We start from the raw sequence: 26,765 nt of genomic DNA, 5'->3' as shown, positions 1-26,765 counted from the left end.
TGGAAAGATAAAGAAAGGCTGTGTGTGTGGCTCCGTGGCAGTGCCTGCCTACCGTGTACGGGTTCACTATCCAGTACTAAACCAAACAGAAACAGAGGCAAAGAAGTAAATAGATCAGAAGAATGTGGTGTATTCAGAAAATGTAGTTATAGTAGCCATAAAACTGGAAAGGAAAGCTCTACTGATGCAGGCTATAACATGGACACACTCTGATGTGAGGCCGGACGTGGAAGCCAGACATGAAAGGCTATGTACTGTGTGAGTCTATTGATGGGAGATGTCTAGAGTAGGCAAATCTACAAAGACAGGAAGTAAATTAGTGATTGCCAGAGGCCGGAGTGAAGGGAAACGGACTGAGACTGCTAAAGGTTATGAAGTTCCCTTTTAGGCTGATGAAAATGTTCTGGAATTAGATATTAAGGACTGTCACACAACTTTGTGAATATACTAAAGAAAATCACTAGGTAATATAATTTAAAGGATAGATTTTTTTTGTATAGGTTATGCCTTAATAACTCGAATAAGGATTCATATAGGGATATTTTATAATAATAGAGACACACTTGGGCTGAACTGCTGAAGATTCTGAAATAGATGTTCTGAGATGGATCTCATTAATTTCATAGACTCTCCAGGCAATGCTAATGACCTGGCAGGTTTGAAAACCACAGTCTTTCCCTGACACACTTGTCACATCAGATCCATCGAGAGTGAGCAAAGAGACAGTTGTCTGACACCATCCCTAGAAGAGTCCCAGTTAATCCATAGAGAAAAGGTTCAGAGTCAGAATTCCCGGGAAGTACATACACAGTGTCATCAAATTTTGATTGTCTCTGTCCACATGAAACATCTGATGGAGTAGGGTCTTCAACAGTGACGTAGAACTCATCTTTTCTACTGTAAGGTATTTTGTCAAGGTCTTTATCTGGCAGTGTTTGCTCCCTTCTACAATTAGGTCACAGAGGACAACTTGGGAACACCAAGTTTCATAAGGGTGACTTCTACATAAAGTTATTCTAATGAAAGTGAAATCCATTTTCACAAGTTGACGTGTATGGTATCCCAAGAGGCTTTAGCTGACTCACAAGCACTTGAAGGTCCCAGGAAGATTCCCATCAAGGAGGCCAGAGATATACTAATTTTATTTTTAAAACCTCTAATATCTTTGGAGATCAAAACTGTGGAGACAGATATGTGTTTGGCTGTCAGTATTAAAAAATGTCCTGTGTCAGTGCTGGGGTTGTGGCTCAAGGGTAGAACTAGCCTAGCATGCATAATACCCTAGAGTCAATCCTCAGTACTGTCAAAAAAAAAAAAAAAAAAAAAAACACCCCAGAGAACTCTAGGCCATGGTACAACCCTCAAGCTTTATATGCCTAAAAATCTTACAGCGTTCAAAACTGGTCTGAATTTAAATTCATGTCTCTTTGCCTTTAAAGTGAGATGTCTGTTCTGTGTTGGGACAGACCGTTTCAATAGAGCACCTTCCAATCGACTGACTTCAAACACCTGCAGTTGATGGAGCAGTCTCCTCACACTATTCATTTAGAACCTCTCTCCACTGTGTGCATAAAAGATGCACCACTGTACCTTGGCAGAATTAGCTAAACAAGTTCCCATGAACACAAACGATGCATTAGACATGTAATATATACATGATTCCCTAAAGCATGGCAGCAATTCAAGAACACATCTAAGCTTACACCAAATTTCTTCTCTGATAGTTATGACTTTTAAGGTGCAGATCACTTCTTTTATCCCAGGATCAAAGAAACTAGGAGTTAGGTTTTCCTTATTACCTATGTGTTACAAATAGCGCCTTAGGTAGCACCAGGGGTTTCCACCCCACAGGAATGCTGAGTTTCACAGAACAGGTGTCAGCCATATCTGGAGACCCATCATTTGCATAGAGAAATGACTGCTAACATCACCAGATAACCAGCAGAGATGAACTTACCAGCGCAGCTCTCATTCGATGGGTGGCCAGAGAAACCGGGGACACAGATGGGCATGCAAAGGCCGCTCTTCAGAAAGAAGCCAGGGCCACATAAGTGACAGCGATCTCTGTGGCTGCATCGCAAGCATCCCCGAGGACAGACTGCCAAGCAGAAAACACATGTAAGGCCCAGCTGAGGCACACCCCCTGGGAGGACCACACAGGGACAGCGACCAGAAGAGCTAAAGCACAAATAAATGCCCCCCTCCATGCAACAAAACAGCATGCAGTTTCCCTGTTGATATTCGTAGGGAGCCGATCTCCCAGCAGGAGGAAATGGGATCGCGAGGTCCACCACTCAATTTATACAACGTCATCTAAAGAACACCGCATATGGACAGATGTTCTAAAAGGCTTACTGGCTTGTAAGAGGCGGTGTTTAGAGAGACTAAGAGCATAGGCTCCTCTGGTGGTATCATTCCTTCTCTACCTCTTACCAGCTGTGACCCTGGACAAGAGTCTTTTACAGTCTGGGCTGCAATGTTCTTGTCCTGACAAAGAGAGTAGAAAAAGGACCTAATACGGACAAGAGTTGGGGATTACAAGCACTAAAATCTGAAGGGCCAGGAACACCGGAAGGGCCCAACTGTTCTACTACACACCACTCTTCACTCTTCCTGTGACTGCTACTATAATAGCTCTGTCGCTGCAGAGTGAGAATGGTGACGGTAGTATTAACCGCATCCAGAGAGCTAGCTACTGAGAGAGCCATAGGGCTTCTTCTTTGGATCAAGTTAATAACCTTTGAGAAGACAGAGTGCTTCATGCCTAATTGTCCTGCTTCCTTAGCTGGGATTTATTACGGTGAAGCTATACAGGACAATGTAAAGGGTCCCCTGGACTGGAATCAGAAAATCTAGGGTTTAACATTTCAAAGTCTCTTTTGTTTTTACGCTTGTAAAACAGGATTCTTACTGTCGATCATATTTCACCAAGTCATTGTGCATATTAAAGGAGATATTACAGATGAAGAAAATGCAGAGAAATGTAAAACTCAATGAGTTCTTCCCAAAGCACTCAGCAAAGACTCAAGTTACTTGTGCTTCTTAATGGCATTATTATTAAACACCAAGTATCCTTTCTAGTGGGTGCACTGGGCAACAGGTCTCAATAGAAATGAAAGCAAATGGAAATTTTTTCTTGGATGACCCCATACAACAAGAAGGTTAAGACTTTGGGTTTAACTTCAGTTTAATAATAACAGCTCCAGTATTTCTCACTAAATTACTGCCTAAATCCTATTCTTTAAAGCTATAATATCAATATTGGGGTCATGAATGATTTAGCCTACATGCTGAAAATTCTATGCCCATATCAATATGGCTGATCCACTCTTAATGGGTGCTTCACAGCCATTCAATATAAGCTTTGCATTCCATAAAGCGTTGGCCTCATTCCCACAAAGACCTTTAGGAACAATATTGATTCCTGTGAGAGAATTATTGGGCTGTATTCCTGTATCCTGTTTAACCAGCACTTGGCAGACATACATGGGAAGCTATCAATTACTTAGACCAGGCTCCCTGACCTTTATCCTGAGTCTATGTTAGATGCTCATGGTTACCCGAGAATCAGCGCATGTGACTTACTGGCTTCCCTGAGTTCTTCCCAAAGCACTCAGCAAAGACTCAAGTTACCTATGCATTTGTGTCTTGCATGGTCTGCAAAGTATCCTCTCCCACATTCTTGGACACACTGGGCTTGGGAGAGGAGGAATGGCTCTTCACAGCGTGTGCATTCATGGGGACCTTGGCACTGGAGACAGTGGTTATTGCAGCCTGAAAGATAAAAGCTAAGTCAACAGGAATCCACGTACTTTTCCAAGTAGGCTCTGGGCATTTATGGCAAGGGTCAGGTAGCAATAAGACCCTTACACTAGGCAAAGCACTCCAGGAGGAGCGAGGGACCCCGGCTCCTGGTTGCAACTGCTACAACTCTCAGTGGAGGACTCGGAACTAGGCACTCTACCTCTACAAACCTCCATGTTCTTCCTACATAACCGAAGTGAAAACATTGTCCCAAACTCCTCCAAGGGCGTTTTGGATCACATAATGGAAAACGCTAGATAAACACTAAAGTGATTGGCAAATATTCATTTCTATTATAATTATTTATCAGTCTTTCCATTGGTTCAAATTCCTAGGTATACAAAGTTTTCTATCTAGAGAACAGGGTTGTTAAATGTTAAAGGAAATTGAAATTAAGAGCTGACATAAATATGTTTGTGTGGGTGTATAACTCCATGGTTGTCATACTGACATCAGATTTGAGCATATGTCTACTAGGGTGTGGGTGAAGGAAAAGGAACTTGTCACTGATAACAAAGATAGCCCTGAGGAAGGAAGCCAGGACTAGCAGAAGGGCCAAATGAAAATTAGCCATGGGCTCCATAGAAATCGTAGATACTTACGCTTGCAGAAGCCCGAGTCACGGTAGTACTCCGGTGAGCACTGCTCCATGCACACACCGTCTTGGAGAACATAGCCATCCATGCATTGCAGGCAGTCTGTTCGAAGAGGCCCACTACAGGCATTGCAACTCCAGTCACACTCTAGAAAGAAAGCCTACATTAGATCGGCTTCCTTTCCGTCCTTCGTTAGTCCCAGCAACCCATTTAGGAGGCCACGGTCTGTGGCCATGAGAGGTAACGTGAGGACAGCACAAGATGGCAGATAAGCAGATAAGCGAGCTGTAACAGAGCCCTGACTTGTAGACGTCTAAATGCTTCTCTGAGGTTTAGCGTTTCCTAATTATGTCAGACACGGGCATGTACAAGGAGCAGTCCAAGCCTGTGCAGAGCCTGCTTGTCAACAGGGCTCCTGCTGAAGAGTCAGAGCAACTTGGCCTTATTCCAGGGGCACACTTCAGCCTCATGCCATCCCAGCTCTTTATGCCAAACCTACCCTAGGGAGCAAGGTTGCCCCACAGACCTAATCCTGACCTCCTCCAAATACTCAGAGCTCACGAGGTAAAGAGATATCACAGACGTAACTAAGAATGCTGCTGCCACCGCTGCCACCAGACTTGTGCCTCTTCCTGCTTAAAATCTGATGCGGACCGCATAAGAGAAAGAATAAACGATGTGTAAAGGAACTCTATAGAGAGAAGGGGATTGTTGGACAGTTGAATACCTGATCTAGGGCAGAACCAAGCTGTTTGAATGTCCCTTCATTCAACAAGCACCTATAGGGACAGTTCACTGCCTCCAGAGAACATAAAAGTGAGACATGCAGACTCTGGCATCAAAGAGCGTGTGCTGCAGGAAGGCCAGCCTTGGATGTGAACCTCAACAGTCCAGGGACATTATTAAAACTATTCATCAGGCTCAGCCTTGGATCTATTGGGTTGGAAGTCTTGAGGGTTGGGGCCCTGGGAAGCATGTTGCTTCTCTTATTGGTGATCTTGCTGTTATAATCATGATCGTGTTTGTGGCTGGCATTTTTGATGTCCCAGGAAAAACTGATGCAGTTGGACAGCTCGTGTTTGAGAAGTAATGTTCCAGCTGCTCTTCCATACCTGGGCGATGGCAGGGAACAGCCTGGTGAAGTATGTGAGTTTTGAAGTTGGGCAAGTCTATTAAGTGATCATTTTGCTGAGGTTCCTCTGCATTTTCCTGTCTATCTTCCTTAATTCATTGGAGCGTGAATTAAACATACACTAGTACCCATTTACTAAGGCCACTGGAGAGGCAAAATGAAATAATGAACGTAAACGATCAGCACAGAGGCTGGAGGTGGGGCCCGGTGGTACAGCATGCACTTAGGATCCGCGGGTTCCTGGCTTCACTTAATATATATAATAACTAGGCAAGTACAATGCCCAATATACATTAGCAGCTTGACAGAGCTTTGTTGAGTAACTGTTTTTCTCAGAGACCATATTTCCGCTCAAGGCTCTCTCAAGCCCATTTTCCTACCCAGCTATGAAGCTGGAAGGACTCGTCTCTCTATTCCTTCACACAGTATTTCTCAGTCTGTAGGTAGCAGGTACACGTGCAAGACGGGACATGTGCTCTGAAGGTTTACAAAATTAACCTCCTTCATTTATTTGGTTGAATTGGTCCTGAGGGAAAATGACTAGAAACAGAGCCTTGAAAACCAGCACAGTTATGAAATCATTTACAAGGTGGAGGATCTGGAAGAATCTTGGTTTTTCCACCACAAACTGACAGCCCCTGGTTAGAAAAGAGCAGAAAAGCTCCTGCGGTCGAGAACATGGAAGACCACCTAAGCTGACAACCAAGTCGAGATTCTTAGAACGGAAAGTGTGTGTGTGGGGGGGGGGGGGGGGGGGGGGGGGGGGGGGCGAGAGCTTCCCGGGTTTACATGACAGGCATTTGACCTCTGTTTGGAGCTGGACCTTCTCTGCCAGAACCAGGGGGTTAGAAGGAAACACAGAGAGAAGCTAGCCTAAGAGGAGACAAGGAAAATAGTCCAACACCGTCCTTTCCCTGCTGAACTTGGCCATAAGAAGTCCAGCTACTGATGAACCAGGAAAGGATACATGGTGTTTTTACACATTTGAGTATGCTAAGGAGAGATAACAAATCAGACATAACTCTTGACTTCATTAAGCATACAGTCAAGCAAATCAGGGTAGCAAATGCAAACACTCACAGGCCCAGGGAGGTAATGGACATCTTCAAAAGAGCCCTAGTATAAGAGAGGACCAGAGGGGACTGTGGCAAAGCAGGCTTGGGGGCTGTGAGATCTAACCTAGAGCTGTACTACAGCAATGTATTTCTACCATGATCAGATTTCAGGATTTTTCAAAAGAAATGGAAAATCTCAAGTGTTACATGTGATATGTTCTGGTGTGAAAAGAGATAATCAAAACTTCAACACACCAGGACATTAGATGGCCCGAGCAAAGCACGTCTATGAACAAATACAAGTAAAGATTTTGTTTGCCATTTGCTACCTCTGTCTATTTACCAACGCCAGATACAGTGTTGGGCGATGTGAAGGAACTTAAACAATTTGCCTAGCAGATACATAAATGCATGAATGAATGAACGCATGCATACATCATTGTTGCCATCCTCACAGAAAGTGGGAAACATCTGATGAAAGTGCCTATGATGAGGTGGAGTAAAGGAACACCCCTGAATAAAAGAATCCTCACACAGCTCAGGAAAAGCTTTACCTCTGCAAGTCTTGGTGGAGATGTCAAGATAGTACTGGGGGGCACAGGTCTCATACTGGCATTCTCCAAAGAGCAGGACCTTGCTTGGCTCTCGGCAGGAGGTGCAGCTGCCCGGTGAATCACAGCTTCTGCAATGCGTGTTGCATGCTGAGTGCAGAGGAGAGGGAAAGGGCCAGATGATTACAACCACAAATACGGAGGCACTGAGCAAAGCTGGACAGATGCCGCCTCAGAAAAAAGCCCCGCTCCAACCTGCCCTTTAATTATGGCCCATAACCTTCCTCTGTGAGCAACAGATGCAGAAAATACCAGTTTTATTTTCCAAAATAGAAGAAGGTAATCCATTGTCTCAGAGATGAATATAAATCCAAGGACAGAGTCCCATACCTAAATTGTTATGTGATTTAGCAACAGAGTTCATACTGACTCGAAGACCAGTGGCTTTATTTGAGCATTGCTTAGGAAATTAAGCCCCCTCCCATCACTTATGTTACAGACACATTATTTTTAGGTGACAATTTTATGGTGGAGATTGTGAAATCCTGTATTTTAAGACACTGGACTTGGACGTGACCTGGTTTATTGGCTCACCCAGTTGTAACTCTCCGCAGCCAGACACATCGTTGATGCATTTGGGGCATGCCACAAACTGGTCTGCTTTCATTTCTGCAGCCCAACAACCGCCACTGCTCCTTCTACTCAGTTATCCATGGTGGAAACCGTGGCGTCTATCCTGATTCTTTCCTTCGTCCACCCTCATCTAGCTAGTCACTGAATCCTCGGTGTTTAAACTCTCCAACAAAACGTTAGAAACTTCATGCTTTTCTCATGTCCACATATGGAGATGAACCCAGGCTACTATCCCCCTGCTGGAGTACTGTCACGAATCATCACTACTGGAGTACTCTCACACAGTCCTCCCTGCTGGAGTACTCTCACACAGTCCTCCCTGCTGGAGTACTCTCACACAGTCCTCCCTGCTGGAGTACTCTCACACAGTCCTCCCTGCTGGAGTACTCTCACACAGTGCTCCCTGCTGGAGTACTCCACACAGTCCTCCCTGCTGGAGTACTCTCACACAGTGCTCCCTGCTGGAGTACTCTCACACCGTCCTCCCTGCTGGAGTACTCTCACACCGTCCTCCCTGCTGGAGTACTCTCATATAGTGCCCCTGTTTTTCCCGTATCTAGTCTGACCCCCTTACAAACACTCTCCTGTTATCTACTTTTTCTAATATTTTCCTGATTTTTCTTAAATCCTAAACAGTTTCTGGTCAGCATTTCTACAAATCTTCTTCCTCCACCTTCCTTCCGCCCTTCTACGCCTTTATATAACCACCAGCTCTTTAACTCTGACTCATCTGCCTTGCCTTCCAGAAAGCTTTTCTGGAATCCTTCTGGAATCTAGAACGCTTCCCTAGGTACATAATTCTATAGCACCCACAGTATTTCCTTCCTGGTATATGCAACAGTGTTTATTCAAGAGATTGTTTCTTTGATATTTGTGTCATTTAAGCTATGGGACTCAGGAAATCAAAGACCAGTTTTGTTTTATTCCTTTAAATATTCCATATCACTGAGCTGGTTCTCTATCATGTAAGACATACTCAATAAATACTTGTTACATAAAAGAAAGAAGCCAAGTATTTTAATATATCATACACACACACACACACACACACACACACACACACACACACACACCCCAGCACCTCTGCCTCATTCTAAAATTTACTCAAAGCATATTTTAGAGTGAACGAGTATTGAGTATAGAGAGTGATCTACTGCACATTTTAGGTCTATCCATATCAAAGAATGCAACACAATTCAGGGAAATTACTTTCCTACAAAATAGAAGGAACTAAATACTCCTGTTTTACCTACAGGGAAAGTTACTGTCATAAAATATTCATTTGAATATGAAGATTTGTAATTTGGGGTGCTAAGAAAATTCTAGGTTGGATTCTCAAACAGATATTTTAGAATAATTAGAAAAGAATATTTTATCTGTTGCAAATTTATATGGACTAAATTTTTTTTATGGCTAGAATTTCTATGAAACAATTTTGATTTCAGCAAAGCACTTAATAAAGATGCCTGAGATAAACTTAAGGATGCACGGTGAGGTGTGGGAGGGGTTGGAGAGATGGTTCAGTGGGTAAAGCGCTTGCCGCCCAAGCAGGAGGTACCAAGTTTGGATGCGAAATCTAGGCTCGGCAGGGCACACCTGTAACCCCAGTGCTGGGGAGGCAGAGGCGAAGGATGCCCAGAGCTCACAGGCTCCAGGTTCAATGAGAAATTCCATCTCAATAAACAAGGTGGAAAGGGACTGAGGAAGGTATCCAGCATTGACCTTTGGCTTCCACAGGCACACCCACACACATTCATGAACATACAAGTGCACACAAGAACACATAAGATCATATGCATGCACACGCGTGCACACACACACACACACACACACACACACACACACACACACACACACATTACACACAGATAAAATAGAACCAAAAACTGTAGATACCTTTGAAGAAAGTTGAGCTGCATATTCAAAATTGATTGGTATATTTTTGAATTTGGTAAAAGATTTCCTAGTAGGATATTACAGTGATCAAGATATGCTGTGGATATCGTTCTATATAAATAAAACACTGATTGGCCAGTGGCCAGGCAGGAAGTATAGGCGGGACAAGGAGAGAGAGGAATTCTGGAAAACAGAAGGCTGAGGGAGACACTGCCAGCCGCCACCATGTCAAGCAGCATGTGAAGATGCCGGTAAGCCACGAGCCACGTGGCAAGGTACAGATTTATGGAAATGGATTAATTTAAGCTATAAGAACAGTTAGCAAGAAGCCTGCCACGGCCATACAGTTTGTAAGCAATATAAGTCTCTGTGTTTACTTGGTTGGGTCTGAGCGGCTGTGGGACTGGCGGGTGACAAATTTGTCCTGACTGTGGGCCAGGCAGGAAAACTCTAGCTACAAAGATATAAGGTTTTATTGGATCAGTATTTTTAATAATGACTTCAAAGAAACTAATGGCTTGTGATATTTTAATATGCCACATTTATACCAATATGAGGAATATGTCCAGTTATGTTTTACAATTAGAGCAATAAGAATCAAGTTTTTTTTTTTTTTTTTAACTAGAGGAAATAAATTTGAAGTAATCAAGCAAAATAAGCAGAACTTAAGAAAGGTCACACATGGAAGTAACATTATACAGACTGAGCAGGTTATACTCATGTATTCAGGAATATGTGTGTGTGTGTACTTATGTACTTGGATCTCATCAGGAAGTCCAAAGCATTAATTTTTTTCACCGACTGTGGTTACATATGGTGTGTATTATTCATCCCTGAACAAGAGGGAGGGTGTGACATATACCACAGCTCAAAGGGTCGGTAAGGACACTGATCATGAGTCATCATGGTTAGTGGTAATTGCCAATTTGACAAAATCTAGAATCACCTGTATACAACATCTATACATGTCAACAATCAGTGAAAAAAGAGGCCACAAATTTGAAAGAGATTAAGGAGGGGTGTGTGGAATGGTGTGGAGTGAGGAAAGGGAAAGGGGGAATTAAGTAATTATCTGATAATCTCAAAAAATAAACTAAAAAAAAGAAAGAAAGAAAAGTCACACATTCACGCTCATAAACCAAGTGAATGCACACAGGATGAGAAGTGTGGCTTGGACAGTGGTTCCTACAGGCAAACCACCTGACCTATTTAGTCGATCAAAGGCTTAATATCAATTAAAACTGGAACACGGCCACCAAAGATACTGACATGCATAAGCTTAAGCTGAGAAGCCTCCACACTCCTAAATATCCTTTGGACCTTCCTACTTGACAAGGGGATGGATGCACTGTGAGATCCAAGTGCCAGTGCCTCTGCCTGGGCGCACAAGCTGCTCCCCTACCGTGATCTCTGAGGACTGGATGCAGCTTACTGCCATCTGTGTCCACGCTCCTTGATCTTCTGTTCAGTTGGCCATTCCTCCAGGGACCTTAATGCACAATTCAGCCCCTTTAGTGACTACCAAAAGAAGTCGATTTATGGTGAGCGCTTTGAGTCCTAGAAGGCTTTATGGAGAATGTGGAGGGATGCGGCATGTCACACCAAGGAGCAGGTGGCCACCCATCTCTGTCTTCAGCTGCTTCCTCCCCTTCCTTCCCAGGCAATCCGCAAATGGTCATGCAGATTTGTTCTTCACATGGTCGTCCCACACATGCCACGGGCTCTTGGTCCTCAGTTTCCCTCACCTGAAGATGCTTGTGGCTGGGTGTTCCCTACATCATATATCCAGACTACACAAAGGTGCATCCTGATGCAGCCATACCAGCGGGACCTCACTGAGAGAAACCGAGGCAGCTCTGAGGGTTGAGATACTAGCCTCAGAAATCATCACGGGAGCAGATACGAGTGTCTTTCATCAGTGAGTGAGGGACCTCACGGTCTCTCTTGATATGCAACTCAACTCAGGTCTGAAAAATGCCCGACCCCTCAGCTTTCACACTCCACTGGCTCCAGCTCTGCCCCAAACGAAGTCCAGTGGAGAAATGATGGAATCACAAACTCTGAAAGGTAAATATGTAAACGAGGGAGGGGGCTTATTCTGTATTGCTCCATCGAGAAATTCTACAGCCAGTCAGAAAAAAACAGGCCAACCACTGCTCCCAAAAGGGGAGCTGGCTTCTTTCCCTAACCCGTCCCCGCTCTGGGTTTAAGGCTGGCTCAGGTACTCTGCAGCTCTTCAACCCCAAAGCAATATGGGTCAAGTACTGAGCGGTTTACTTATCAACGTTCCTATCTCATCTGGTTACTCTTAAATTCCAGGGCTAATAGAATACACTTCCTAAATAATTCTTAAGACAGAATCTTGTGAGTTCCCCAGGCCAGACTTTCTTTAGCAACATAGTGCTTCCCAGAATGCTGGTTACAATTCCTCAAAAGCCCTTTACCACACGGTTTCTAAAACCGTGGCACGGTATAATTGCCTGTAATAATGAACGCTACAAAGGGCCGTTGCTGATGCTGTTTTGTTTCTTTTCACATAACAGAAACTCAGCCCAATTTAGGGGCATATTTTAGTCAGTTACAGCAAAGAATGAAACTTGAGGATGAGAGTTAGGAGAGTCCGGATTTAATGGAAATGCTCCAAGAGATCCCCTCTCCACAGTAGCAAGGCCGTTTGTGCACAGGCTGCCCTGCAGCACGGGGAAGGCTTCCCCGGGGAGACACACTGCAACGCAACGTGCTTTCGTCACCCATACTTCACACAAGGGATCCTGTTGATTCCTCTGTGTTTCTACTTCTGTGATTCTGAGGCTATGGAGAGCCTCATAAATCCAAGTCACCATTTCTCCGCCAACAAACGCTCTCTTGCTCTTGAATAGCAGTGCAAGTATTTCATTCCTGCCTCAGCCACATTACAGAATGTGCCAGTCCTGGCAGACAGCTGATGCATACATACCAAGCTGAGCTTTTGTTACAAATATGAGGAAATCTTCCCATTGGTACAGAAGAAGTTCCTATCTCTAGTACTACAAGAGATGATGCAAAATTCAGTGAACTAGAAGTGGTAGTGTTCTTCTTGCCTGTATCTATAAAAGTATCTTTTATTGAAAGGCTAGCTTTTCATTCCTGATGGACATCATAACAGTAACTCATCTGTGGTGCAGGAAACCATACTCTCCGCTAGGGTCTGCGTTAAGTGCTACAGTATTAGGATGTAGCTACTTCGAATTCCCCCACTGCAGTTGGAGTGAGACATGACTTCCATAGGCCTACACGTGTGGATGTGTGGTACCCAGCTGGCGGTTGTTTGGGAAGGCTGCGGAAACTTTAGGAAGTGGAGCCTCACTGGAATGACTGGGTCACTGAGGGTGGCCCTTAAGATTTCACAGCCCGGCCCCACTTCCTGTTCACTCTCTGCCTCCTGGATGTGGACGCGATGCAACCAACCAGCCTTCTGTTCCCACCACCGTGACCTGGCTGCCTGCCACAGGTCCTCTCCTTCATGATGGACCGTGTCCCTCTGGAACAGTATGCCTAAATCAACCCTCTCTCCCTTATGTTGCCTCTGTCAGGCTATTTTTATCACAGCAATGAGAAAGTAACCGAGACATCTCCCCTTTACAGAAAGACTTGCCTCGGAGGAGGTGGGAGTAGGAGGTGGGTTGGGGAGGAAGGCTGGGGGGCAGGAGGAGGGAGGACAGGGGAATCTGTTGTTGGTCTGTAAAATGAATAGAAAATCTCTTAATTAAAAAAAGTTGAATTGGCTTGCTTAGGGGCATAATGCTGGTAAGTGGCATTAGTACTTAAACTTCTAGAGTCCCCCCAACTCTAGAGACTCCCTAAAGCCACTAGTCTATAATGCCTTCAACATGAGAATTCCTACAACATAAAGTGGAAATATCACCCCTGTATTTATTCATAGTGATTTTCAAAGGTATAACAAATATTTAAGGATTTATTTGCTTTTATTTTATTTATAGAGGGCTTTCTCGCATGTATGTATGGGTACTACATGTGTTCAGTGCCTGTGGAGGCCAAAAGGGGACATCTAATCTCCTGGAAATGAAGTAACAGACAGTTGCAAGGCTCCATGTGTGTGCTGGCAACCACACCCAGGTCCTTAGCAAGAACAGCAGGTGCTTACCACTGCTAGCCCATCCCTCCGGCCCCGGGATGACAGGTTTTTGAGTGACTTTCAGTGACTGAAATAAAGTAAGCAGCCTCAGTCCTTGTCTGCTCCTTCATCTGTGAAGAATGTCCTCATCGTTTTCCAGACCAGTTCTCTAATATATCCAAAGTCTTTATGTCTGATTCAGTGTATTTAATTAGAACCATATTTGTTTGAGATGACATCTCCACATGTAACTCTTGTACAAGGACAGAATAACTAGTATTTCGTGAGGAAGCAGAACTATTTTATGTGTGACACCTTGCACGCTGCCAGTACCAATAGATAAAGATAAAAGATAAATTAAATCACAGATGTGCTGGTCCATTGACCATGAACCATGCTCCTTTTACTGCCTGGGGTCAAAGGGCTGGATTGTTCAGATAATCATAAAGATGAAATGGACCGACACTTGTACTTTGTAGGAGATAACTGAAAAGGAGATGTTAAATGACTTGCCCAAGATCACACAGCCACCACTTGGAAAGACAAGCACCTTCAACGGGGCTGCTATCTAAGCCACAGTCTGCTAATGATATCCATACTGCCTTTGCAGATTAGCTTCCTTTCTTTTATGAGATAAAGGCTCCTGGGGGAGAAGGTGGGAGCAAGAACTTCACATTTTGTCCAAAGGCCCAGAAGGGCAGCGGGGAGACAGCTCAGGAAACTTACGCTGGCAAGTTTGGTTATCATCCGTGTAATGCCCGGGGAAGCAGGCGGTGCTGCAGGTGCCGAGGTGGGTCAGAACCAGCCCAGTGTCACAGGAGGAGCAGGAGAAAGGCCCTCCACTCTGGCAGCTTCTGCAGGAAGAATGGCATCCTACAAAGGGAAAGAGACACATGTGAAACCGACAGGTGAACCCGGATGCTCTCCCAGTGACATTCAGTATTGTCAACCCGCCACGCTCTAGACTCTCACAGAGGACAAACCTCCATGGATGCTTGTGGCAGAGCTTCTAGGTTAGGCTCAGTGAGGTGGGATGATGCAGTCTAAATTGCGTGGGCTGAGGCCCTGGGCTGACCACAGAAGAAAACGTAAAGGGAGCACCTGCAGCATCCATTTCTCTCTGCTTCCCAGGTGGGGATGCAGCCAAACCGGTTGCCTCAAGCTCAGCAACCTGCCCCCACTTTCTTGCCACAAGGGGCCGTAACCTCTAACTGAAAGACAAAGTAAGTTCCTCCTTCCTTAGCTTGTTCCAGGTATTCTGTGCCAGCAGTGAGGAGGCAACGAAGGCACCCCCAGAGCACCATGTGGAGATGAAGACTTCAAACAGGGCACTTGCCAGGCCAGGCTGCAGCCCCGCACCATGCTTCCAGCCTCCTTTCTCTTTGAGACACCAAAGCCTCCTGTGATGCCAAAAGAACTTCCTCAGCACCCCACATCCCCCACCAGTCCGGCGCTTACTCACTTTGACAAGTGCCCCTCTCTGCATAGTGTCCAGGAGGGCAGTCAGCAACACAGTGATCCCCCAGCAGCAGGTGGCGGGCATGCTGGCACTTTAGGCAGACACTACCTGTGTCGTGGAGGTTAGCCACGCAGCGCTGGCACAGAGGATGGCAGTCTGGAGAGGGAAGAGGAGAGAATCAAGCACTCATGCTCACGTGCCAAGGTCTAATCAGCACACCACAGGGTAGAGGGGGTTCGATACCACAGCCGCAGCTCAGCCATCTAGAGAGGAGCCCCAGAGGCCGCACCCCAGGAAAGTCGAAGCTGAGAGCTTGTACAGATCGTGGGCTCGAGGTTTTTCGAAAATGGTTTTAGTAAATGCTAGGCCCAGCAGTGGCAATTGAGTTCTCATTTCTTTCCAATTGGACGACCTTCAAGTACTAGGGGCTTCGTGTGACAGATACTTGACGTGGTAGAGAGAACTGTCAGTCCACCAGGAACAGCGAGATCAGAAGGTGTAACTTCTCCCCCCAGGAGCAAGAGCCCTTGAGGGCTGTGAGTCCTCATCACTGCGCAGGCTCCCCAGCCTGCCACAGGGACTCCTCCACACAGCTCAGAGCCAGCACGCGGCCGTCAGCCTTCAAAATGGGGAGAGTGAGGTTAGCAGATAATTGGATTGAGTTGCTTGAACATTTTAGTCTTTAAGTGAAGATAGAATTATAACGATGGGCCGTGAGTGGAAAAATCATTTTCATGACCTGATAGCTGGTTCTCAGCAGCTCTGTCATACCAGCTGTGATTAAAGCCATAAAACAAATTATCGTGTGCAGCCCGCACTCCCTTGTTCTCACTCATGTAATAGTCATCCTTTAATAAAGAGCTCGATTGGGCTCAGCTTCCATTGTGGGCGAACACTTCCTCTGCTCTGCCTTCAAGTGGTAATTACCCTCAGAGTCTCGTCCGCAATCCTTCATCTAGACGGCAGAGGAAACCTGGGGATCCTAATCACCACCAAAATGAAAACAGTTGAGGTGAAGGACAGGAAGAAAGGACTCTGGTTTTAGGCCCTTTCCCTGTTTTCCCCAGGGCACGCTAAGTACTTGTTTGCACCTGTTCATACCCTACCAGGGTTCAGATGTCTTGTTTCATCTCTTGGCATTATAAGTCATGATAGTGATCTGGGCCACATTGGCTCTTAAAAAAAAAAAAAAAAAAGCCCATGTCAGCCACACAGATGGCATCCATGATCCCAGCTAGAAGAGATCTGGCCCCTGCGCTTTTGGAGAAATGTTAACTGCTGATTTAGCAGTTGGTCATCGACAAATATTCTCAGCACAGGAAGCACATCTCATCCCTGTGCGGCACTCCAACCAGCGTGAGACCATTGCTCTAGAGACCCACTACTGCTGGCCCAGACGTCAAGTCAAAGGGTCCTCTTCAAAAATGCCGACTCTTCTCCCATCACACAGAACCGAGGTCCCCGGGTTTCTTCTGAACCTGGGAGTCTCACAGAGCAGGCAGCCTTCCGCCAGTATTAGAGACAATACATGGTATCCTAGGAGCCAAATGAATCCTTATTACAGCCCTTCAGTACACCCTCAAGGAAATGGCGGCTTGCACTACTGGAAATATGAGAAGGAGGCTGTTCCCTCACATACACACACACACACACACACACACACACACACACACACACACACACACACACCCGCTGTCTCACTGCTGTGTATGACGTGCATAATGCCAAGCACTCTGTTCTTATCCTGTGCTGCCCTCATAGGGTAGAAGCACAACCCTAGAGGTATGCCTAAAGAAGTTGAAATGCTTCAGAAAATAAGAGGAAATGAAGGCGGTGTTCTATGAGGATGGGAGCCCAGGAAACACCTAGAAAAGGCCCCATTGGCTGGGGTGCCGTGCGCTCGTCCTCCTCCGGGCAAGTGTGGGCAGAGTACTCCGGGTTTGGGCACGTGTGGACGAGATTTGCAGCTGTTTGGTTGGGCTAGAGAACAGCTGTAGCTGACGGAAGCGTTCTCAGACAGGGACATGAAAGAGAATCGTCATCATGGTGACACTCTGAGGACAAAGTAAGCAGTCTGAGGATACAGTAAACAGGTATTCGTTGATTTCTCTGATCCTGGGGAGCTCTGCAAGCCATTTGCACGAAGACCAAAATACATATCCAGTACATTATCCGGATGCGGTCGGGCCATGGACAGTCCTTTCTGCTCTTTCGGCAGCCATCCTGGAACCCTCTCTACTCCTTCCAAAACACCACAACACCACACCCACCAAGTGTTCTGGCCGACGTCACTCAGCCCGTGTGCATCATGCCCTCCGTTTGTTCCTTTCGGCTGGGAACATCTATCTTTACTCATTTTTATCCCATTTCCCACCTCACTGGATTCCTCCTGACATTCTGGATTCTGTTCTCAGTGCTCTCCCCAACCTCTTCACTCTATCCTTGACCCAACCCCTAAACACACTGCACACTACCTCCAGCCCCCCCCCCCCCCCGGATTTCTGTACAAACATCTTGTGTCGCTGTCCCTCCCTAACCACCTGTGACTGCCTGGGTTGTCAAACGCCCCTCACAGGCTCCTGTGTTTGAACACTCAGTTGGTGATGCTGTTTTCCCAGGTTGTAGAACCTTCTGGAAGGAGGGCCTAGCTGGAGGAGGTGGTTTGCTGGGTTTCGGAGGAGTAGGCCCTGAGGTTACAGTTCAGCCTGGCTTCTAGGGTCATTTTCTCTGCCTCCTGGTTACCCAGACATGAGCAAGCCACTGTTCTCTTCTCCCACCTAATGCAATGTTTTCCCCCACCATAATGCATGGTCTCCTTAAATTTGCCAGTCAAAGTCAAACCCTTCCTCCCCTGACTTGCTTCCTGTCAGATATTCCATCAGAGAAAAAAGTCCCTAACATATGACTCAGCTCCCTTCCCTTCCTAACACCTACTTTGATGTGTCCTGTCTCAGCCTCCACAACTGTCTTGCAAAGGTCTCTAGTGGACTCTAAGTGACGAAATTGACTGGATTCCTTGTTATCCTGTCAGAAACCCCGCAACATGTAACACTTCTGACCAGCCTTTCTCCTTGAAGCTCTTCCTCTCCTCTCAGCCTAGTGTATCCTAGAGCTGACATTGGTCGGGTCCTCTTTCTATGGATCCAGTGGACAGATAAACAGAAATTCATTACAGTCCTTGTGACACTTAATCTTGATTGTCAACTTGAGATTCAGAGCCACAACTTCTGGGATTGTCTAGGCAATGGTTCTCAATCTTCCTAATGCCTTCCTAATGCCTCATGTTGTAGCAACCCCCACTCATAAAATTATTCTTTTGCTACTGTTATGTATCATAATGTAGATATTTGTGTTTTCTAGCTTGACCCCAAAGGGGTCATGACCCACATGTTGAGAACCGCTGCTCTGGGGGTTGTAGTGAATAGCTGTTCCAGCTTTGACCTGGAAGTACTACCCATACTGAGGCTTCCAGTAACTGTCATGCCTAGGAGGTGGGGCCGAGAGGGAGCCCTTAAGACCTGAGATCTGGATGTGCCGGCTCTCTTGGTTCCTGGATCCCAGATGCTGGAGGTAGACTGAGCAGAGTTCTCTAGAGAACATCGTTGGACTGTGCTACACCTTTCCCAGACCCTGTTACCTATCCCTTCACTTGTAAGTTACCCCACAAAATAAACCTCCCTTTTAACTACATGGAGTTGCCTTAATACTTCCACCAATACGGGGTATTTAATGTGGAGGGAAGCCTCATCTTGAGTGTGAGTGGTACCATGCTCATAGGCTGGAGTCATAAGCTAAATAAAAAGCCTGAACACCAGCGTTCATCTTTCCGTTGTCTCCTGCTTACAGACAAAGCATTTTCTGATACCTCACATTTCTGCCACCATATCTTCCCCACGGAGCTCTCCCTACCATGCCTTTTCTCTGTTCCGAGTATTATCAAAAGCTAAAAGTCAAAACAAACCCGTCCTTCCTCAGGTCGCTTCTTTTGGGTATCTGATCACAGCAGAGAAAAGTAACTAATGCACCCCTCCATAACTTCTGTCCTCCCGATCACGTCTGTGGAAACCTCAAACCCAACGTGGCTGGCTGTGTGCATTCAGATCCCAGAAGCCAGTGGGAAGTGCTCAAGAGTGCAGGCCGCAATCACTCAGGGCCTCAGCTCCCCTTCCAGAGCTCCCTGTTAAAGCAGCCATGAGAAGACATCCATCAATCCCATGGCATATCACAAGGCATGATAGAGTGAATACCCAGAGGCAAAGAAGAAATCAATAAATGACATCTGGAAATATAAAAGTCAACCATGAGTTGCCCAGAGTGTCACATTCATCCAAGTTAGATTACAGCTCTGCCTTACACAGGAGATTATAACTACTTCAGTTTGAAAAGTTGGACTTTCTAACTCTTTTTGTTCACTGCCTGTATTTATTCTATTGTTCCAAAAGTCACACTGAATACCCAATCCTATGAATAAATTCATTTCAAAACAACAATCTGAGGGAGTTCCTGTATTAATCCCTTCACCCAAACCTCCCTTCCCACGCCTTCCCACCAGCCCCAACAAAACACCACTTAAATAAATATGCGGTGGAATCCTGCTGTGAATCAGGGTTGGCTGACTGATTTTTATTAAACCAAGGGAAAAAAGAATAATAAATTTCTGAAATCTAGGAAACGGCTTTTTTTTTTCATAAGCTTGAAGTCAAAATCTTTTTAGAAAAAATTCCTTGGGAGACCTCAGAATGACTGATGATATAGGAAGGGAGCCAGAAACCAGAGCAACAGGAGCCTGAGGATCAATACAAATGTTCTGACTTACATTCAGAGAAGTATTGTGCCCTAGGGCAGACACGGAACTCAGGACATCGGGCTGCAAGCAGCCAGTCCCACCGGGCACCACTGCAAGCTGGCTCAAGGCTCCAGCCTGAGTGGCAGTGGTCGGCAAAGAAGAAGGACCTGCCGTGTTCAAAATCTATTCAGTGATTTCAGTTCTCTTACAGCAAAGCCATCTATAGAATAAGATATGAAAAATAATTTCTCAGACTATAAACAAAAAAACAAACCACTGTAGGAATGCCTTCCAGAGTTCAGAACTACTAGCGTTGACATTTTATTTTCCTTTATGCTTTTTCTACACAAACTTTCACATGTAGATTTTCACACAGATGAGATTCTATGAAGTGTGGACACATTGCACTTCCTACTCAGACCCATCATCATCTCCACATGCCATTAGGGACATTTTGTCAACACTATTTTTAAGGACTACATGATACTGTAGCTTTAAGTCAACAAATAGAAAAGGTCATTTTTATTACAGAGTGGACGTTTGTCTCCACTTTTCTACTAAAGGCCACAATAAATGGCTTTGTGCATAAATCTTGACCTGCATTCCCGATCATTTTTAAAGGACAACATTAGAGGGTATAACTAATAATATCATTAGAGCTTGTATTTGTGGCCTCTGAACACGAATTAGGTACTGTCTCAACTGCCACAGTGCAAATCTCTCCTGAGGGGACAGTCTACTCCATCCCATCCTGTCCCCTTGATAAATGAAGAAACCGAGATAGAGAACTTAATTCCTTGGTTCACACATGCCAGACCCAGATGAACACACACCTTTACCATGGTGGGCATGAAAAACAATGTACAATTCTTAATAGGCATTACAAACTTCTTTCCAGAAAGTTCCTATCATTTTATGTTTCTAAGAGACATTTGAGTCTATTTTGTCATAACTATGCTGACACTATGAATATATATGAGTATTATAATATATATTAGATATATATTTAAATGAATATATACATATATAAGTGAATGTATACATATACACATATATAAATACATAGTTAAATAAAACAACCTTGATTAATCAGGTCAGTGAAAAGTTGTCTTTTATCTTATTGTTTTATAACTGTAGGTGAAGTTAAGCATTTGAAAAAATAATTTTCAAACAATAAAAAAATTTAAGTAGGTACAGTATTCGCAGAGTTTTTTGGCACAGTCAGTTAAATGACCCTGAGTAAATGATTCTGTCCAAGTAGTAAACGTGTACAAGGAAACAGTAATGTGCAACACCAATCCATGTGTCCTTTCCTATTGTTCACAGCCACCCCCACCGAAAAGGCAGCATGGTGTCACAAGCCCCCCCCAGGAAGTCACCGAAACCTCACCTGGGAAGACAGCAAATTTGTCAGCCCAAGGCATAGGCAAAAGGTCAAAAGTGGGGGAAGGAAGGGTTGCCGACAACCCAGCCTGAGGATGCACTGGAAAGAACAAACCCTGGCCTTCCTCCATCAATACAGCACGTAGCCTCTCCAACTTCCTACCCCAGCCTAGAGAAGCACCTCATCTGAGGAGAAAGAGCAGCAAGGCATACACTTTGTGCCAGATTCCCCTCCCAGGGAGCAGCTGGGATGCTGAGCAGAACTGGCTGCCTCTCACCTTACAGAGGGCTGTGCCTCTAGTGTTCTGTGATGCAGGCTGATGGAGGTGGCAGGCTGAGCAGCGGAGGGCATAGAGTGAGTGTGGAGTGGTAACCGAAGACACAGGAAGCTTCAGGGATGAGGACGGGGGCCTGGGCACGAGGTACCAGGAGCCAAACTAGTTCAAAGGTAAGGACATTTTTGGGGAAAGGGGAGCGGGGAGGAAGCCGGGTTACCTGCAAAGGTAAGAGAACTGGGCAGGGTGGGAGGGGAGGGGGAAGGGATTCAAGAAAACGGAACGGTTAGACCCAAAGCAGTAGTTGAATAAAACAGGATGTCCTCGAGAAATGAGTTTCTAGAGGGCCGGTCTGAGTACGTACACAAAGCCGGGGGTAGCGGTGCTTGCTTGTAGTCCCAGCATCAGGGAGGTGGCGGAAGAAAAGATTCCCACAAATTCAAGGTCAGCCTGGGCTACACAGAGAGAGCTTGTCTCAGACAGACAAAGCACACACAAAGGAGCCCACGTGAGATAGGTCAGGGTGCCGGCTCAGTGTCGGAAGGTGCTTGCTGCTAAGCCTCACAACCTGACTACAAACCCTGGGACCTGCTCGGCGGACGGAGAGAAGTGAGTCGCACAAATTGTTTTCTGACCTCAGTATGCATGTTGCGACACACATGTGCCTGTGAACACGCGCGCGCGCGCACACACACACACACACACACACATAAATATGATCCTCTTACAGATCTTGGCTCCAAGGTGGCCAAAAAACGAAACAACAGTTGGAACAAAAAAAGGTCATGGCCACATGCTGCCGGCTGACTGTACATCTATACCCTGTGCGTGTCTAAGAATAAGACTATTGAGATGCTCTTCATTCAGAATACAGTAGAGGCCTCTGCCTCCAGGGACATTCCTGAGGAAAGTACCTTCAGTGTTTTTGTGCTTTCCAAGCTCCATTACTATGTATGTGCGTGTTCTGCCATTCACAGTACGGAGAGCAGGGATTGATCTCATGAAGCCTAGAAAGACATGAACCTCCACAGGATTTAGACCTGCTATGTTGTGGGCTGATCTCCGCTGAAGCCTGCGTAAAGAGTCGGCTTCATAAGGACAGAAGAAAAACCATCTGGGAAAAATAAAAGAAAACAGAAACTGTACTTTAAAACAAACATGTAAGTAAATGCAATAAAAAGTAAGAATCTCAAGAAAGCGGGGAGAACCTGGTGGCCCCTGGAAAGGTTAGTGAGGAGTGTAGCCTCTAGTTTTCAAAAACCCACTGCAACCTAGGAGGAAAAGGATGCTACTTGGCATGCTACTTGGCAGTGTGTGTGTGTGTGTGTGTGTGTGTGTGTGTGTGTGTGTGTGTGTGAGAGAGAGAGAGAGAGAGAGAGAGAGAGAGAGAGAGAGAGAGAGAGAGATATACAACTGCCTTGTCAGTTTCAATTGAGCTAATGAAGACAGAACTATCCCGAGGGCCAGCCAAATGTGTCCATCCTACAATCTAAACAAATTTAAATGTGGCAAGAGTCCCGTCTCCAGGCACCGTAGATGACTGTGTGTCCCTATGAACTGCTGCGACACCAGTCACCTCACGCAGCCTCTCTCATACTCTATAAGAACTGATCTGATCTGGAGGAGACTTGACTCTTCTGGGTAGGTGGCAACCACCTGACAAACAGTGGTTCTGATGTCGATGGCTGTAGGAGCACAGCCAGTGAGAAATGATGCCCTTAACATGGCAGTGTCCTCAGAGAGGCCAACCAACCCTAGAGCGAAGTCCCCCGCAATGGTCCCCATCGCCCTTTCCGCCCGTGCCTATGATTCATCTGAAGCCGTTCCTCGGGACACTCCAGAGGAAGCTCCTACAGCTCCGGTTCCATCTTTACTGCTGCTGCAGTCGTTAAAATAGGGACCTGAATTTCCAACCCACCCTTCTCACAGCCTTGGTGAGGATTAACATCCCATCCTAAAGCCCCATCTGTGCAGGAAGGCATCCACAGCTAGCTCATCTCCCTGCCGATAATCAAAAACCAGGAGGTTGACCTCCTAGATGATGTGTGCGTACACTGGTTGCTTAAGCAGTGCCTAGTGCGGGAAGCTGCCGTCCAGATTCCTCCCACTGCCACTCAGTACGTGAAATCTTCTTGTCACTGTTGCAATTACAGTGGAGGGTCTTTAGTTCTAACATTCATTAAGAGTGACAAGGAGAAAAGTGAGACTCGGGATATATTTATGCTCAGCCCGTTTCGGATTACTGGTGTATAATAAGCACGTGTGTGGTAGGGAGCAGGCAGATGGGCTTCCAGTTGTTTGTATACGTGCCACCTTGTCAATACACAGTGAATTCACGCTCAGAGCAAGCAAATTAATGAACATATTACAGGGAAGTCTGGAGACAGAGAACTACCTCCAGATAAAATAAATACATTTCCTATTTTAAGCACTAGAAGATTCTATTTGTTTTCTAAATAGGCACAGCATGTAGACATGCTCACAATTTAAACAAATCAAAAATTAATATTTGAACTCAGCAGCTGCAACACCCTCTAATATGTCACCCTGCAGCTGTGAGGAAATTGCATGTGGTCATCGCTGTGTGGTGCTTTCTCCAAATCGGAGGCTCCGCTCCGAGGATCAGTGAGGATTACCCATGATCATGATGGATGGCAGCACACACCGGTGAAATGACTTAGTTCTCATCTTTAGAACAAAGCCAAGAAAGCTTGAAGATATTCAAGTCAATGTGTGCTATCAAAGCAATGGTCTGAATGTTGATTTCATGGGCAGTGACTCTTTAGCTGGTAAATAATGTTCTATAAGGACAAATTTAGACATACAGGGAGAATTTTAATAATATCTTATGGGTTGATTGGGTTCTTAACGCAACTATATTAAGTGCATTGGAAGTAGTTAAAATAACCAACACTTGTAACTGTTCTCTACCAGGTAAAAGAGAGATGATGTCATGCAAAGCCTACAGGCCTTTTGAAAACATAGGATTCAGTTCTGTAAAACTGGTCAAGAGCCTATGGCTGTAGTGGAGAGCCTACAAGGACTATTTTGCTGAATGGTCTTGTTCAACTACCTTCTGAATACCAGTGTTAAGTCCATAAATTAGTGTGGTGCCCAATGAGAGATACTTCTATTAAATCCACAGGTTAGTGAGGTGCCCAATCAGAGATGCTTCTGTTAAATCCATGGGTTAGCGTGGTGCCCAATCAGAGATGCTTCTACTGTAGGGAGTGGTGGGAAATGCAGAAACTTATAACTGAAGGCACCCAGACTGAGTGATGCTGGAGTGCTTGGTCTAAACGAAAGAGCTGTATGACCCCTTTCAATATTCACTGAACGTCATGGAAGGAGTGCAAAGCCTGGAAGAGCCAGCGGATGGGAAGGTGTGCAACAAGAAGACATCTTCTGGAGATGTAGGGACAGGGACAGTCGTGAACTCCCTGCAGCTGTGGATATCAGTACAAGAGTGGGTCCCTCGCCATTTCACCGTGTGTGTGTGTGTGTGTGTGTGTGTGTGTGTGTGTGTATGAAAAAAAAAGAGTGTGGGATTTGAATTCTGATTCCTTGTTACGAGCTGATACAGTTCAATTCGTAAAATAAGCATCAAAGAAATAAAAAAAAATATGAATGGCAGAAGAAGCAACCTATGCCTTCACCTTTTAATTATTATGTTGGGCTCAGCCCACCCAAAAGTGCTTAAAAGTCATCTCTTCTTTTTCCTTCAGAGAGTCTGAATTAGCACAATAGCCATAAAACAAACAAAGCAAAACCAGTGGAGCAGACAAGCAAAGAGAAGTCCATCAGTGCCGGGGGCCACCCTTTACTCTTTAATTGGCCAAACGAAACCCCTTCCCAGCAGACTGACCTTAATTTGACAGGATGGTGCTCTCGACTCAGTGCTGACAAACTTCCTACCGAGCCGGCTACACCAGCGGCCCAGGGAAGGGAGTGAAGATGGAGGCAGCTGGATGCAGTGACTGGCAATGTCAAAGTTCTCAGTTTGGGGGCAGCTCCCGCTGCAGACACGTGCCATGAACACCGCCTGCGCTCATATATCTTGGCACCTTGCATCCAACTTGGGTTGCACTTGATTTAGCTCCAAATAGAGAGTGCCTCTCTTCAATAAGTGCTTCTGGCAAGTCAGCTGGCTGAGAGGCCACCTGGAAGGTGCTACAGGAAGCACAAGAGGAGGGGAACCTTCCCGGGAGACGCTCATGACAGGATAATGGGAAAGCCATCAGCACAAGGAGGGAAGTAGAAGATGTACTGACATTTGATGGAAATGAGGCTTGTCTTATTTCATGCAAAAGGGGCTAAAGGAAGCCCAGAGCATCTTTTACACACAGGACATACAACTCGGGCACTTAGCCGATGCTTGTGAATGATGCCCGCTGAAGACATCCCTGTCAAGGAGAGACCACCCAACAGACTGCAAGCACAAAGTAGTAGATCACTATGGGATGGAGAGAAGAACTAGTAAGGATGGAGTCCTAACATGCACGCAAGGATCAAAGGAGAACATTGGCCTTGGAAATCAGGATAAGGGCATTAATGTGGGGGGCAATGGGAACCACCCTAACATTTTGGTCTTCTATTATTTTATAAGCCAAAGCTGAACTTTAAAGGCTGACCCACGTCTTGGGAAGAAGTGGGAGAGTTTAGTAGGAAAGATACTACAGGGGTGGATGAGGCTACCATGTGGGAGACGTAAGCTTGTGTTCCGCAATAGGAAGAGAGAAAAGGAAGCAAGGCCAAGAGCCAGCACACAGCTAGACTGGATCTGAACTGTGCTGGTCACAAAATGAGTCGTGGACCAACCAAAGAGTCACAAGAAGAAAGGAAAACAGCTCGTGGGTGTGGCACGAAGACCGGGGTTTCCTTGGACCTTTTTCAGTCTGGAGTTCCTGCGGGTAGATGGGAGTGAGAGTCGGTCCACTTGGAGCAGAACCCAAGGGGTTGGGATGAGAGATGAGAATGTCCTAAAGGATGAGGTGGAGGGAGCAGAGGTCCAAGGGGAACCCGGAAGGGGTTGTATGAAAGGGGAAGAGGAAATAACCGGCAGGAGGGGTCAGCTCACGGAG

The 26,765-nt window shown here is 45.6% G+C and overlaps 1 protein-coding gene across 2 annotated transcripts in view; it reads right to left on the bottom strand.

Moving 5' to 3' along the window:
- Fras1 (Fraser extracellular matrix complex subunit 1) overlaps positions 1-26,765 on the bottom strand; it is a 422,683-nt gene that overhangs the window by 141,972 nt on the left and 253,946 nt on the right. For both annotated transcript variants that reach the window (XM_052735413.1, XM_052735414.1), the window contains exons 21-26: positions 15,244-15,396; positions 14,508-14,654; positions 7,142-7,288; positions 4,407-4,547; positions 3,634-3,774; positions 1,958-2,098 (exon numbers count right to left, since the gene is read on the bottom strand). In XM_052735413.1, the coding sequence (XP_052591373.1) occupies positions 1,958-2,098; positions 3,634-3,774; positions 4,407-4,547; positions 7,142-7,288; positions 14,508-14,654; positions 15,244-15,396 (870 nt within the window). The remainder of the gene's footprint in view (positions 1-1,957; positions 2,099-3,633; positions 3,775-4,406; positions 4,548-7,141; positions 7,289-14,507; positions 14,655-15,243; positions 15,397-26,765) is intronic.

Source organism: Peromyscus californicus, unplaced genomic scaffold (genome assembly GCF_007827085.1).
Source record: "Peromyscus californicus insignis strain IS unplaced genomic scaffold, ASM782708v3 Scaffold_13__1_contigs__length_99412109, whole genome shotgun sequence".
Taxonomy (NCBI): Eukaryota; Metazoa; Chordata; class Mammalia; order Rodentia; family Cricetidae; genus Peromyscus; species Peromyscus californicus.
This window is presented reverse-complemented; position numbering and strand designations above follow the sequence as displayed.